Here is a 14,676-nt window from a genome sequence, read left to right on the forward strand (position 1 = left end):
CCTAAGGGGCTTGAGGGAGGATATATCAACAGCCATTTCACCCCCATTTTTGCTGCCATTTCTTCATACCTGATCCTACCAATACTTAAGACATTGTTTAAACCCATACAAGTACGGGTTGTGGCCATGGCTTACCAGATCCATTACACATCCACCCCAGCCACCTACACATCTATCCCGGCGCCAACTGGAACTGGTCCATCTGGCAATACCCCAGGTGGATATGCACCAATCATCCATTCTCCCCCAATTGCGAGCGCTTCACCAGCTAACATCAGCCACATCGTTGCGCTCGCAGAGCAGAACCGAGAGCACTTTGAGTATAACACCTCCACGTTCACAAAGATGCGCGTCACCATTCATACTACTGGGGCCTGGGAGGGCTCTGTGCACAGTGACAACCATGTCACCATTCTCCTGATTCTTGACAGTGGTGGAGCGGTTCAAGTTGACATGAGAACCGATGATGGAGACAGAAGAGGCCAACTGCAGTGGAAGCTGGTAAATTACCAGCATTCGAGTTCGGAGATCAGGTCTTTTGATTATGACCTTGGTGCGCCAGTTCAGGTCAAGACTCTATATACAGCGATTCGAAATGACTGGAGTCTTCACCAGTATCTCTTCTCGGCTGGTGGCTCAGGATGCCACTATTGGAAGTATGTACATTCTTGCTATTCTAATGAATGCCGCTTATTGCTAACTCGATGCAGCTATGTACTCCTGTCTAAAATAGCAAACGATACAAGCAGGTTCTCCTTGCACCCTGACGTACCAGCCCATGCTTGGGGTGTCTTCGGAAAATGGTATTCTCGAACTGGCGCCGAACGACCAAACGACCCTCCCCGCCAAGGTCAATTTCAGAGCTACGCGGAGTGGTGGAACGATTGGTTCGCCTCAGAGGAAGAGGAAGACGAGGAGGATTGAAACGATGCTAAAGCGAAGTGTTCGTTGAACATACATGTCCCAAAATCAGGACATAACATCGCCGTAGAAAGCTTGATTCAAGGTTCTTGTTCTTGTTTGTTCAATGGGTCGTGTCTTCTTTCAATCGTTCTCGTTCGTTACTTTTTTCCTACGTGTTCTGTCTTCCTTGAGACAGCCCCTCTTTTATTCTTCTTCGGTGGGTTCATTCCAGGCGGTGGTTGAGGCTTGAATTTATGTATTTGGCTAGTCTTATTAGCAACGTATATCCATCGCATATAACCATATGCTTACTATATATGTCTTTGCCCAAGATAGTAGGCTTGTTTCAGAAGCCGGGCTTGAGCTTTCTCGTCCTCATCAAGCTTGTCTAATAACTCCAGGAGTTTAGTATTCCAGTCATTTTCTTTTCTTACGTTGATCTCTAATGCAATCCGTTCAAACAGTCTCGGATAAAACCCAGCTGAATTCCAGTCGACAAGACAAAGAGAAGCATCCTCCAACACAAGGATGTTTCGGGGTGCGATGTCGAGATGGCAAAAGACTAGAGGATATCCAACTAGATTGAGATGGTCTGAATTTTTCAGCTGTCTCTTATTGTAGTACTGCTCGATGTCGGATATAGTAGCGGGAGCGATAGGATCGTAGTCCAACCATAGCTGACCAAACGCGAAACTCTCATGAAAAGGCCCAGGCCTGTCTCTTCGTACCTGTTCGAAAAGTTTCAGCACTTTCGCCATTGGTTCCAAGTAAGCATCGGGATTCATAATCGACGATAACGGCTGGCCATTAATGTATTCCATGATGATATAGCCATCGAGTCCATTAATAAAAAAACGATAGACCCGAGGAATTCGTATAATAGCGGGATCAAGGATCTCGTATGCTCGCTGTTGGTTCACGGCCTCGTATTGGCTGACGCCGAATCCGCACTTGACAATGGCATCTTCTGAAATCCTGATGATGGAAAGTCCTCCGTCGAGTTCACTGATGACATCTCGGTGCGGATTAGAACGTAAACAATGTTGAATGATTTCATCGTCGGTGGCCTGATCCCATTTAATGGCCATTGTTGGATTTGATTGGGTTGAGAAGAGGAGGTATTCCTTAGCATAAGGCAGTGGGCAGCCTGCGCATTTATATATAATGCGCAAATAGTCACGTGACTATCATCGGATAACCCATCGCTTGGTCTTCCCCTGCTCGATCGCCTTGAGTGAGCTGCTCTGTATTCTACAGACCACTTTGCTGTGTGTGTGTGTGTGTGTATGTATATAGAATCAATGTCTATAACGGCTCGAAGAGATTGGACATAATGATAGTACGTGTTGCAAACGTGCCACTAATGCTCGGACCAGCCAACCTTTTGTGGGACCGAAATAGCGCCAAGCTAGCCTCCTATGGTCCGCGCGTTGTTACGCGCAGCAGCTGCCATCCCTTGCCATCGCCACTCTACATCGCACGCTTCTCTTCGTCACTCCTAGTCTTGTCCCAACCCTCCGAGATCACGCAGGATTGTGAGCGGCCGCTTGTGTGACGGCGCTGTGGTATCTTTTGGCACCTTACATGCCTTTTCGAGGATGTCGACAAAATCGCGATCATAGGTCATACAGTCTAAACCGATAGGTGAAGGAATAGAAAGCTTTCGCAATGCATCTAATTCAACAAGCAACAATATAAACGTTCCTAACTCTTCGTGAGCGCTTGATCCAGCGAGTTTTGAAGGTAGTACGAGCTGACTGTTTGTACTGCGCGGTTCTAATGTCATTTTAATACCTAAGACTTGCTGGTTACTCTTGTATCCGCCTTGTAGGTCCTCCTTGCCGCTCGACTTCTGTATTCCCACAATGGCAGTAGAAGTCCCTCCCACGACCTCTTGCGGTTTCATGCCGCTGTTAGTTCTGACAACTTCGACACCGAACGAGTAAGACCACCACTGGACGCGATGCCGGAACATCAGTCTGACGAATCTGTCTAGAATGCGGTATACAACGCCGTCATCGAACCGACGCCCATACCCCGCCCTACCTCATCCTTCCATCAACGCGGGCAGCTTCGCGAACTTGACAGAGCATCGCAAATACGTAGACAATATGTTGAAGGAGGAGTTAGAACACCTATACGTTGGGATACCCAGCTTCTTCGACGCGTTCTTCGGAAATGTGCTAGCTGGCAAGACCGGCCTGAAGGGGCGAAGGAGGATGTTCTAAGCTGGTTTGCTCCGCTCACAGACCAGCCATTGGACCTCGCAGAAGGGCATCAGCCAGAATCTAGAGTTCAGCGGCGACCACTAGCACAACCGAATCAGCCTCTGCAAGGCTCTACTACCAATCATAAGATGGACATTGGCTTTGTAGACGATTAGAACGCCGGGATGAACCCGAAGTTTCAATAGCCACATATCTTCATACCTAGAGAGCTTAAGAGCAACCCATCAGTCGGCAAAGCGTTCAAGGCGTGGCTCGACCTTTGCTACGTGAGGGAGGTGCTTGCCGCCCGCCGCTTTGTTCTTGGCCTTACCCTCTGTGGATCTCTGATACGGCTATGGACATTCGATCTACTCAGGGGCAACACCTCTAAGCAATTCGATATACGAACGCATCTTTACCGCCTAGCAAGCGAATATATTCGAACTCTCCTATAAAAGGAGGAAGAACAAGAGTGGATCGAGTGCACCACCGTGAGTTCTAGGGCTAGTCTTCTAGCTGCGCTAGTAGCCTCCATCACAGGATACGAGCTGTTGTATATGCAGGTCGGCATGCTACAGTGCGATATCTCGCCAAACAACCTTATGGTGTGGATGAGGACAAGGACAAATCCTAGCACAGCTTCCTAATCAACTTAGACCTTGTTATCAAAGGGGGTCACGAGGAACCAGGAGGGGCGCAAGGGAAGAGTTGTCGTCTACAGTACTAAACTAGCAGGTCATCAATCATGATAATCCGGCGTGTACATCAGTGCATTATCTTGAAAGGACAGCGTATTGACTTATTGCAGTGTGGTGTTTAATAAAAGATCCTGGTGTCAATAATTCAGCAGTATGTGTTATACGTGGCAGGAACAAAGATGTGCTGTGATGATGTTACCACACATGACGTAAGTGAATTTGAACTTGATATACATACGGATAAAAAAACTTCAATCTGTTGTTATAGAAGATAGAAGCTAAAAACTAAAAGGTCTATAATAGATACCCAGTTGCAGCCTAAGTTATGGTTGTTCCAAAAACACTAAACGTTGATGAATGAACGTATCTATCACAGATAGTTAACGTCATGTAGAAAGAGCCGTAGTGCTCCCCTAAATTAAGTGTTTTCTGTCTTCCAAGGTTTCCAAATTTATTGCATCAAAATCCCGGACGCAGATCGCCGATCGATTGAACCATAGGGCTGACGTATGGTCAGTCAAAGAATGACCATAGTTAAAAAGATCCAGACTTCCCTCTTGCGACGACATCGAAAATCACTGTACACTGAGCAGCAAACAACGTCCACAGATTCCAAGGAAGCTTCAGATTGTCAAGCAATACAATTCTATGCTGCACAACAGTAATATGAATGGGAGACATCTAGAATGAAGAACATCGGCGTAACACTACGATTGTTTCTTCAATGTGTAGTAGCGCAGTTTTACTGCACCCTTCGATCGGTTAGGGAAGCGTTGATATATCTCTTCCCACTCCATGCCCTGTTCATCTTTTAGCGAGAGTAAAAGCAATTCTTCTGACTTTCGCCATTTCGTGTGCGTCCGTTTACTGTGTCCTCGCGCATCCTCTTCTTCATTCTCATCCTCTTCGTCATAGCCGTCCTTTGAGCGGTCCGTTCCATGACTAGCAACGTCATCATAGGCACTGCTCATCCAATTCGCCTTCGACCCTCCGCGGTTACAGAGGTCTGCACCACTGCTATTACACCGGTATCCTAGCAGCACCCATGAATCTGGTGATAACTGGGTCATGCGGATAATTTTGCCTTGTTCGCCGAGGATCTTGTGACCAAGGGCTACTAGGTCGAGTAAACTACCCGGGTCGCAATGGCGCAATATTACCGACACGACTGAAGAGTCATTTGGAATAGCACACAGCGTTAGATCGGTGATCTGACAAGACATACTAAATCCAGATCTATAGTTGACATTAATTACATCTTCAGCCGTCGCGCCGGGAGGATTCGATCCTGGAAAGCAAGCTTGTGGCTCTGTATTGATATCGAATCGTTCCAATATTGAATCTTGTTGTGGTTGGCTCAACTCTATTTGTTGCGGTGGCTTCGTAGGTACTGCATTGTAGTCCAAATTTCTAAGAGCAGTGTTGGATGGCCTGCGTCCTATATCAGGTGTCCAAGCCCTGTGACTACGCGGTGAAGATCTCGATAGAGGAATGTCGCACGCCTCACTGTGGCTGGATTTCTTCCCATAAACCTCCCTATTCTTGCTACTACTGCCTTTTCTACTTACCCCACGCCTGCCGGATCCTCGGTTAACGTTTTCTCCTAGATTCAGTCCTTTGGGAAGAGCTATGTGTTCTTGTGCTTGTCGTCGCTCTTTGACTGTTCCCTGGACATGAGTGCCGTCGCGGTGTTCTTCATCGCAAAAATCAATCAGAGGGAGGGCTAGACTGATGGTACAATCTTCTTCATGGCCAGCACTTGGAGGACTAGCAATATAGCCGTCACTAGTACTAATATCGGAAGCTTGGTCGCAAAGATGCAGCGGTGTTGGTTCAGGCGTATATGTAGGTTCGATGATAGGGCTCAGTACCTGTCGCTCAGCCATCCTTTGTCGCTTCGATGGATGAGAATGATCAAGCTCTAAATCTAGCACAACGTTCGGCACTGCCTCTAGGGTTGTTATTGTGTCATCAACCGAAGATCGATGCGATCGTTTTTGGCATTTCGACGATCTTTTCACCACACTCGGGATGCTGGAAGACGTTTCTTCCTCTACTGTTAGTCTCTCTTTGACTGTGTCAGCACGGCTCCCTGTACAAATCAGATTGTCCAACTCACTATGATAATTATCTTCAATATCCTCTGTAGAGAAGGCGTACTCTGCAGCTGTATAGAGATCACTGCGCTGTTTGGCGTGGTCCCTACAATTGGCAGTGGTAAGATAATGGCTTTTGTCCTGAGAATTGGTGGAGCCGTTATAGTGATTGCCAATCGCGTTGCTTTCAGTAACCGAATGTAAGTCTATCCGGCATCAGCGAGATCAGCACCACAATCAACTTGAGTACTTGCCTCGACCATCTCCATGAAACGACTCATCTAAGCCTAGACCCAATGTTGCTTGGTCTATAACTCTCTCATCGCACAACTGACGGGGAAGCTGATAGTGACTATCGCCCATTACAAGCTCATGGGTGCCTATTGTATGGTCCAGTCCAAACAAATCGCACTTTTCTGAGTCTATGCCCTCGACATCTTCTACATGGCTCGTTGTCTGTACCTGTAGTGTCTGTTGAGGGACGGCAGGAAGGTTGCTTTCGCTTTCTAGATATGACCCAGTCCGCATTAATTTGCTTACACGACTAGAGAGCAGGTATTACCTTGGAGTAGCAATCCTGAAGATTGAGTCGCTACTTCTCCGTGATTTTTACAAGTATTCTGTACAGTCTTCTTAGCCTTAGGCTTAGATTGCGTACGCTTGAGTAACGTAGGGTTGTAATGTCTGAACTCAGATAAAGTCTTCTGAGGAACCGAAGTAAAAGTAGCCATGATGAGATTTTGATAGAATCTGATTAAGTCTGGCTGAAAAACAGCGTAGTACCCGAGAGTTTAAGTAGAAAGCCACTTAGCGAGCTAGGGGCCTCCCTAAGTGAACAAACATCTAGCTCGGAACGCTCTATTGATTGTAGTAGGCTATCTTCGGTGTCCCCGAAGCGACCTTCTTTATTTAACCGTGCCTTACTCTTGACTCGACTGCTGCTGCAAAAGCTTCCAAGGGTTTGCATAAGTCTGTAAGCAGGTCCATTTCTAGAGGAACCAATTACACCAGAGGGAGCTTTCGTGACATCTATTTGACCGAAGGAGCGTGAGTGACGACAACACGAGCATAAAGGCTATCCATTGGACAGCGCTCTACCTTCCGCCAAAAAGGTGGCGGAAACGGCTGTACTCATCCCTCGTAGTCCATGCTAACTCAAATACCGATGCAGGGCTATTGACTGCAGGCGTCTATGCAAATGTTCCCTGCTCGTCACATTGCAGCGTTACAAAGGAGAGAAAGATCGTTTGACCGCGTCATCGCCAACAAACCCAGCTCTTGCAGACCGCGGATAACTAAGCTTAGATTGGCCAGCTTGTTGTGTAGAAGGACCGAGAGTTGAAGTAGGCAATGCTAGATGGCCAGAGTTGAAACATGAGCGCTATTGACCGGAAACTGTGTCCTTCCAGCCGGGGCAGGATGCGGTCAGGGTTCTGTTCATCTCTCACTTTCTACGCCAACGGCGATGCCGAGCCGCCAGCGGGCTGTCTCCTGACCTCTGCCCCTTGCTTATCGCACTGCAACAATGCAACACTACAGGAATTACGGACGTGCTATGCGTAGCGAAGTAATATGGATCCCTGAGCGCAAGACTAGCGTCATATGCGAGTAAGAAATCATACCCAAGAAGGAGAGAGCCAGCTCGGGCATGACGCGTCCTAACGAGGCAGATTGGAGGGTACGCTCCACCAAAGGAGCAAGGTGTGGGAGGCAGAGTAGCCAGAGCTGAGATTACGGCATGGAATCTCATGCAGACTGCCTTAATCAAGCTATGCGTGAGGCAGTGCGTTGCAGAAGCACTGATGCCTCAGTGATCCAGAGAAAAAATAGAAAGCGAATAGGTTAATCAATCAGCGGCGTAAGTGACTGGACCTTGCGAGTGGCGAACGCCCCTCTTTCAACCGTAGATGTGCTCCGGATGAAGCCAGTGCAGCAACTATCGTCAGAACCTAGACATAGTGTACGATAGGTATTCTGCTAGTATGTTTATTGCTGTTACTGTATCTTGCATTGCGGCGAGAAGTTTAGAGATGCGTGACTTGTCGGAGCCCAACGTGTGCGAAGGCTAGGGTAACCAGACTCCATAAGGACCGAAAAATTCTGAGAAAGGCGCATAATTGAGAGATAAAGGGGCACTAGAGTAAGGCGGCCTGATTCATCCAGGCTGGTAGCTGGGTGTGAGACAATTGCCGTTTAGAGGATGGTTCAGCCGTATGGGAAAGGGGCGGCGACTGGGCGCAGAGGAGGGATTGTAGTTAGAGTTAACAAGAGTAGAGAGTATTGGAGGAAGAGGGGGATACAAGATAACGTTGGAAGAAGGCTTTTTATGACAGACATTGGAGCTCAGTTTCCTATTTGAGCGTAGTGTAAAAGTCGTACACGGGGCCCGGATTACCTCAATAGGGTGCATCAATTTCCTATAGCAGACTTGCCGTCTGATTGTTTACTAAATTATTAAATATAGAAAGCAGAAGATAGCATAGCAAGAATTAAGAAGTTAGAATAATAGGGAAGGAGAAAAATAAGGTTATTAAGAAGAGAATATAAAGCAAGTTAGCTAGAGTACAGACGCCAGGTTAGCACCCAAGAACCTAGCATCTGCGCCCTGCTAACTTGCCCTAGGACTAATAGCACAATAGGCCGCAGAAGTAGGTACTTAAGTAGCAATTAATTGCCTACAATTGTTAGATAATATAATTAGAAGAAGAAATTATAATAAAAAAAGTAGGTTAGAGCAGGTAGAGGTGAAGGTAAAGGTAAACACTCACTGCTAAGCTAGTGTGAATATAGAAGGACACGCCGCCTCTGCTCTCTTCTTTGCTACCCTATAATTAATTTCGCATCCTACTCTATTAAGAACACTATTAAGAACTGCCTAAACGATATAAATACTATAAGTAGTGCTAAAGGTAAGAGGCGAGCCCTAACGCCTTTAGAATTAATTAATAAGGACTTATAAACTCTAAACTACTAGCGCGCGCGGTTAGTAGGTCTAGAAGTATTAAAGACGCTAAAACTATTAAAGCTAATAAGCAATATAGAGATTAGCAGATCTTTAGTAGCAATAGTACTATACATGTTACCTACGTCTCCCGCTAAACTTCGCACGCGTTTCTTTAACTTTACTAATCATAAGATTAAGCTCCTAGTAATAAGACCTACTCTATTTAGCAACCTATAAGAATAAGAATAATAGATATAGCAACTAAGGAATATAAGTCTACTATAGAAGAAGGTAATAATAGATAGCTAGATAGGTAACGCCACTATCCACTTTAACTAAGTTCTAGCTACGATCCTAAAGGCTAGGGCTATCTTTAAAGATATGCTAGAGGTAATAGCTAAGTATAGGGGCAAGGCTAGGTTTAGAGAATAATACCTAATTCTAGGCACTACTAAGGATGTGCAGAAAAAGCGCGTTTAGGAAATCTTAAGCGCCTTAGAGAAGATTAAGAGATAGAAACTAGGTTTTATAGAAGAATATCTAGTCCTATATACCCTAAGCGTTGCTCTTAGCTACTAAGAAACTATAGATACAACAATCGCTCTTAAACGTATAGACTTAAAGAATATAGTAAAACTAATTGATTTTAACTCTTACCTTTAAGCTATATAGCCTAACATTAAGAAGAATTATTTTATTAATATAGGTAATGAGTCTAAGATTAAAACAGTATATTAAAAACTATGCAACTTCGCTTAGTAAAACCTTAATAACGCAAAGCTAGCGAGTATATTACTAAAATAAGTAGTAGAGCTAGGAAAGATAGTAGCTAACGTAGGTATTAGACTAAACAACCTCATATACAACTTTAAGAAGATAGTCCTAAACTATTAAACTTATAATAAGGATAGAAGCCTAAATTAACACTACAACTTCTAGATAGAGATTACTAATAACTTCTTAACTATAGGCAATATTACTTTACTACGCATAGTAGAGAACGTTAGTAATAAGGAACTCTAAAGCTAAGGCATAAAGCGTCACCTAAAGTAGCGCTTAATTATTCCACACAAAGCCTAAATCCACATTAGCCCTAGACCTTTATAGCTACTTGCTAGATTACTAAGCGCACCTTAGACACTATCTTAGTAGACTACTCTAGCAACATTAGAGATAGAGACTATCTACGCTAGTACCCTAGTAGCATAGAAGGTAGGTGCCCTTACTAGGAAGGCCTAAGAACCGCGCCGTAGTTCTACAAGAACCACTTTCCCTAATCCACCTCTACTATAGAGTGCACGCACAAGGACACGCAACTACCTATTAGACTAAGTAGCTACTAAGCAAATTAACTAAACACTAGACAATACTATAATTAATAATAACACTAAGATTAATAATGCTTTCTAAGAGGTAGTTAAGAAAGACTATTAGTTAATATACTAATAAGAGCTCCCCCTTTCTTGCTATTATGCGCTAAGCTGTAGATTAACACAAACCTCTAACAAACCTAGAGAGAGTTATCCTTTGTAATGTGTGGTACTAAGAATGCTGCGCTTAAAGAGGGAAGGTCTAGACAGTCTGCATATGCTACACCTACACTATTGCTACTGCTAGGGGCATAGGCCTTATTACTAATAACCTTAACTAAGATCTAATAGTCTAGACCCTCTTAGCTCTTTATGTACTTAAGCCGCGATAGGGAAAAATTCAGTTAAATCCTCTTATAGGTAGTCTCTTCTTTAAGCACTACTACTAATACTAATAAAACAATAACTTAGCTAGCTACTACTACTATCCTAAGCCTTGCGCATATTTTAATAAGCTAGACTAGAAGAAGATTAGTAAGATAATAGAATAGAACTTACTGTATAAGCAATACAAGAAGAAAGGTTCTATTATAGTAAAGAGCTTTACATAGCTATAGAAGGAAGGTATTAGGCTATTAATTAATAAGAGCTTTATAATATATAACTACCACTAATGCTACATCTAAGAATAAGAGAACTTAGGATAGTCTCGTGTGATATACTACTCGCTAGTCCAATAGATTATTTGCGCTAATATTAAGTACTAGCTCTTATACGCAGTACTACGCTAAGAGTATACTCTAGTCTTATACCTATACTATACTAAGTTCGCAAAGCCTAGTAACAAAATAGCATTTACTTACATTAACTTAAACCTAACTTAGGCTATATAGAAGGATTTAGGAGTAGACATAATCTAAGAAAGCGTCTTAGTAAATAATAAAGATAATAAGAACTATACCTTAGTAATAGAAGGCTTCTATAAGCATATTTAAAAGTATATAAAGTAGAGGAAGAATAGAGGTATAAAGAAAGCTAGCATAGAGATCTAGGGTTAGAAGGATATAGTTAACTAGCCTAAAGAGCTTAGGAAACGGTTTTCTAAAGTATAATAGAGACGCACACCTAATAAGAAAGGAGAAGCCTATATTACTAACCCTCTACTCCTATATAGCTCTACAGGGCTAGCTACTAAGAACTATTATACAATTCTACCTTAGTATATTGCTATACGCGATAGTGTGATAGAGGTACTAGATATAAGAACCTATAAAGATACTCTTGAGGCTTATTAGACGCTTATAGCACCTGTAAGCTCTCCATTTAGCTACCTAAATAAGTATAGTAGGATTAATTAGGCTTTTTTAGCTAATGTTAAGTTTAACTTTAATTCTTATATTTAAAAGGCCTTAGTTTAACAAGCTTATTAAGATCATCTATTAGTGTAGGAAAAATTCTAATAGAACATTATAAATAGAATAGTAGAGTTAATTTAAGACTTTATTCTAGATACTAGGGATGCTAAAATTAAATAGCTAAAACGCTTACTACTATTAATAATAAAGCTAGAATAAGATGCTTTTTGTGCTAACCCTATAGAAGGTATACTAGATTAATTATTCTTTATAAATAATAGAGTATATCTAAATAAGGTAGCAGACTAGATTAAATAGGACAAGGACTTCTCTAAAGCTGACACGATTGACTATCTGTAGACAGAACTTACGCTAGAACCTAATAAGAACTTAGCTGCGCAGGCTACAGGCCTTCTAATGTCTTTGTCTAGCAGGTCGTTCTTCTTAACTTATAATTTGCCTCCTAGCACACTAGCTTAGCGCTGTTATAGCTCTAGTGTTAGTTCTAGTTTATTGTTACTGCTATAATCGCTTTACTCTCTCTCTCTATTGCGCTAAGTTACTAGTCTAAGTGTGCAACTAAGGCGTAGTAGTCAACTAAGGAAAGGAGCATAGAAGTAAGGCATAGACGCTAGGTTAGGGGCGGAGAACCCGGCATCTACATAGAAGCCACAGGGAAGACAAGATAGCTAGACGTAAGGAATAGGATAGATAGAGGTGGTGAATAAATTGCAACTAGGAAGGAACTAGAGGGTACTTTAGAGAGGGGTATTTAGTGTGTAGTAGAGGTGAGCTTAATAGGGCTAAGCTCTTAGGTTTAGGAGGTTTATGCTAAGGCATAGGGTTACTATAACTCTTATGCTAACTAAGCACTACTTACCTTTAAGAAGGAACATAAATTAATAGTTAAGTCTGTAGGGAAAAATTAATTAATAATATCTCTTAGAAAAATCTCTTGCTCGAAGAACCAACTACATATATTTTACTCCCTCTCCCCTCTCCCATAGCCTAGGGGAAGGGGAAGAGCCTATGGTTCTGTTCCCTCTACTGAGAAGACATCGCAGTTCCACACCACACCTCTACAGTAGCAGTAGTAGTAGTAGTAGTGATGGTGGTGGTAGTAGTAGTAGTAGTAGTAGTAGTAGTAGAAGTAGTAGGAGTAGTAGTAGTAGTAGTAGTAGTAGTAGTAGAGTAGTAGTAGAGTAGTACGTAGGTAGTTTTATTTAAGGTAAAGGTAGAATACTATTTTTAGTAGGAGCGTTGCGCTATAAGCGCTAGCGTAGCGCTAGCGCCTTATAAGCCTAGCTACTACTTACGCAATATCTTATAACGCGTGTATTTTTATTAATAAAAGTTAGAAACCTATTATATAAGTCTTAGAAGAAAGCTTATACGCTCTACTCTATAGCTATAAAGTATTATAGTTTTTTATTATAGGAATATTGAGATATCTATAAAGTAATTAGGCTACGCTAGTACTACGCTAGTCTAAGAAGGCTGCCTAGCAAGCAAATAACTAATTACTTCTAGAATCGCCTACACAAAACTACTATTACTACTTCTACTACTACTACTACTACTACTATTACTGCTACTATACTTATAGTTCTTTATTATATACTATAGCCTATACTTAGCAAATAGTAAAAAGGTTATCTAGAGGCAAATAGCTATGTAAGAATCTAGTAGGAAAGGTAGCGCATAAGGGTACTACTAACACTACTTATACTACTAAGGAGTGCTTATTTAAGCTTAGTAGTAAGTTTACTATAGGCTTTTATTATATATAATAACTAATTACTTATAGCTATTATACTTAAAGAAATTAAAAGGCTATAAAAAAGAGTAAAACTGATTAATTCTAAGAAAAAAGTTTTAAAATCTTATTTATAAGATTGCCTGAGATTAGTAGAGTAGTTTTTATTATTATACTAAAGTAGATAGCTTTAAAGAGTAGCGCTAGACCTATAATACTATTAAAGCCCTATAAGAGGTAGCTAAGGCCTACTTATTTAGCTACTTGAAAAGTATATCTATTTATTACTAATATTTATTATCGCTACTAATAGTATGGACTACTTACTTAACACTATATATATAAAGAGAGTTATAATTATATAAAAAGACTTCTAGCTGTTTAAGCACTATAGTAAAAAGGATTTTATAGAAGGCTAGTAGTGTAAGAGGCTACGCCTACGTATGTACAGCTTAGCTTCTAAGCGAGTATATCTATACGACTACCTAGACTTCAAGAAGCTTGAAGTCTTGTTACTGCCTTTTTGGCTATGGATGGCGTAAGTAGTCGTACGCTCGGCCCGTTGGGCCCGCCCATTACAAGTAGTAGTAATAAAAAAGTAAAATTTTAGTAAAGTATAGTTATATAATAATAAACAAAACTTGATTTTATGATGATAATATTAATATTAAAGCTTAGTATAGAGTAGTAGTAGACATAAAAGAATATAATCAATATTTATAATAAAATAAGACCTTAACTTAGTATAACCTAATAGTTATATACTTAACTCTACTTTTACCTAAGTTTTAGCTAACCTAACTCTACCTCTACTTAAGTTTTAGCTAACTTAACTTTACTTCTACTTAAGTCTTAGTAACTTTACTTTTACTTATACTAAAGAACCTTAGCGTAAGTAGAGGTAAAGGTAGGGCTAGGTATTATATAAGCAAACCCTACCTCTACTCTACCCCTACCTATTCGCTAGTCTAATCTTTATCTTTTATACTACTCACTTTTTTACTTAAATTTACTATTAAACTTAAGTAGTAAAAGGCGTATTAATAATCAAAAGCCTTATCATAGTTAGCTAACGTGATTATTATACTACGCTATTTATAGCTTTTTTAGTAAGTAGCTAAAAGCCTATTTTAAGCTAGTTTTTAGGCTATATAGAATACTAAAAATTAAGTAATATAGCTAGTTCTTAAGCTTTACTTTTTTCTACTTTTATAACTTTTATTTTAGCTAACGTATTCCACCACCGAGAGTGCCACCCCACCGAGAGTGCCACTTTTTCTTGGCATCGCGAACTTCACGTACGAAAGACAATGCCTCAACAACAGAACGTGATATTTACTCAGCAAGAGGGTAGGCTTACTCTAGCAGTTCAGGCCTATCGTACAGGCCAGTTTAAGAGCATTCGAC

General features: G+C 41.6%; 5 protein-coding genes across 5 annotated transcripts; 2 read left to right on the forward strand and 3 right to left on the reverse strand.

Annotated features, from left to right (window-relative positions):
* Window positions 1–95: 95 nt before the first annotated feature.
* Window positions 96–1,306, forward strand: SETTUDRAFT_166760 (uncharacterized protein). Its single transcript, XM_008023389.1, has 2 exons — window positions 96–656; window positions 711–1,306. Exons 1-2 carry the CDS (start codon window positions 127–129, stop codon window positions 922–924), a joined length of 744 nt encoding a protein of 247 aa, XP_008021580.1. The 5' UTR covers window positions 96–126; the 3' UTR covers window positions 925–1,306.
* Window positions 1,307–1,343: 37 nt separating this feature from the next.
* SETTUDRAFT_76796 (uncharacterized protein) lies at window positions 1,344–1,886 on the reverse strand (the record flags this gene model as incomplete). The annotated part of the gene is made up of 1 exon (XM_008023185.1): window positions 1,344–1,886. A coding segment is annotated over one exon (543 nt), but the record flags the coding sequence as incomplete, so codon positions are not given.
* A 515-nt stretch (window positions 1,887–2,401) lies between these two features.
* SETTUDRAFT_36369 (uncharacterized protein) lies at window positions 2,402–2,878 on the reverse strand (the record flags this gene model as incomplete). Its single annotated transcript, XM_008023104.1, has 1 exon — window positions 2,402–2,878. The coding sequence occupies one exon, from the start codon at window positions 2,876–2,878 to the stop codon at window positions 2,402–2,404; it is 477 nt and encodes a 158-aa protein (XP_008021295.1).
* A 1,240-nt stretch (window positions 2,879–4,118) lies between these two features.
* Window positions 4,119–6,532, reverse strand: SETTUDRAFT_166763 (uncharacterized protein). The gene is made up of 3 exons (XM_008023390.1): window positions 6,159–6,532; window positions 5,928–6,110; window positions 4,119–5,876 (listed from the first exon to the last, which is right to left on the reverse strand). Exons 1-3 carry the CDS (start codon window positions 6,430–6,432, stop codon window positions 4,516–4,518), a joined length of 1,818 nt encoding a protein of 605 aa, XP_008021581.1. The 5' UTR covers window positions 6,433–6,532; the 3' UTR covers window positions 4,119–4,515.
* A 393-nt stretch (window positions 6,533–6,925) lies between these two features.
* SETTUDRAFT_166765 (uncharacterized protein) lies at window positions 6,926–7,581 on the forward strand. Its single transcript, XM_008023391.1, has one exon. It carries the CDS (start codon window positions 7,279–7,281, stop codon window positions 7,465–7,467), a length of 189 nt encoding a protein of 62 aa, XP_008021582.1. The 5' UTR covers window positions 6,926–7,278; the 3' UTR covers window positions 7,468–7,581.
* The last annotated feature ends 7,095 nt before the right edge of the window (window positions 7,582–14,676 follow it).

This window comes from Exserohilum turcica (genome assembly GCF_000359705.1).
Source record: "Exserohilum turcica Et28A unplaced genomic scaffold SETTUscaffold_10, whole genome shotgun sequence".
NCBI classification, from domain to species: Eukaryota; Fungi; Ascomycota; class Dothideomycetes; order Pleosporales; family Pleosporaceae; genus Exserohilum; species Exserohilum turcicum.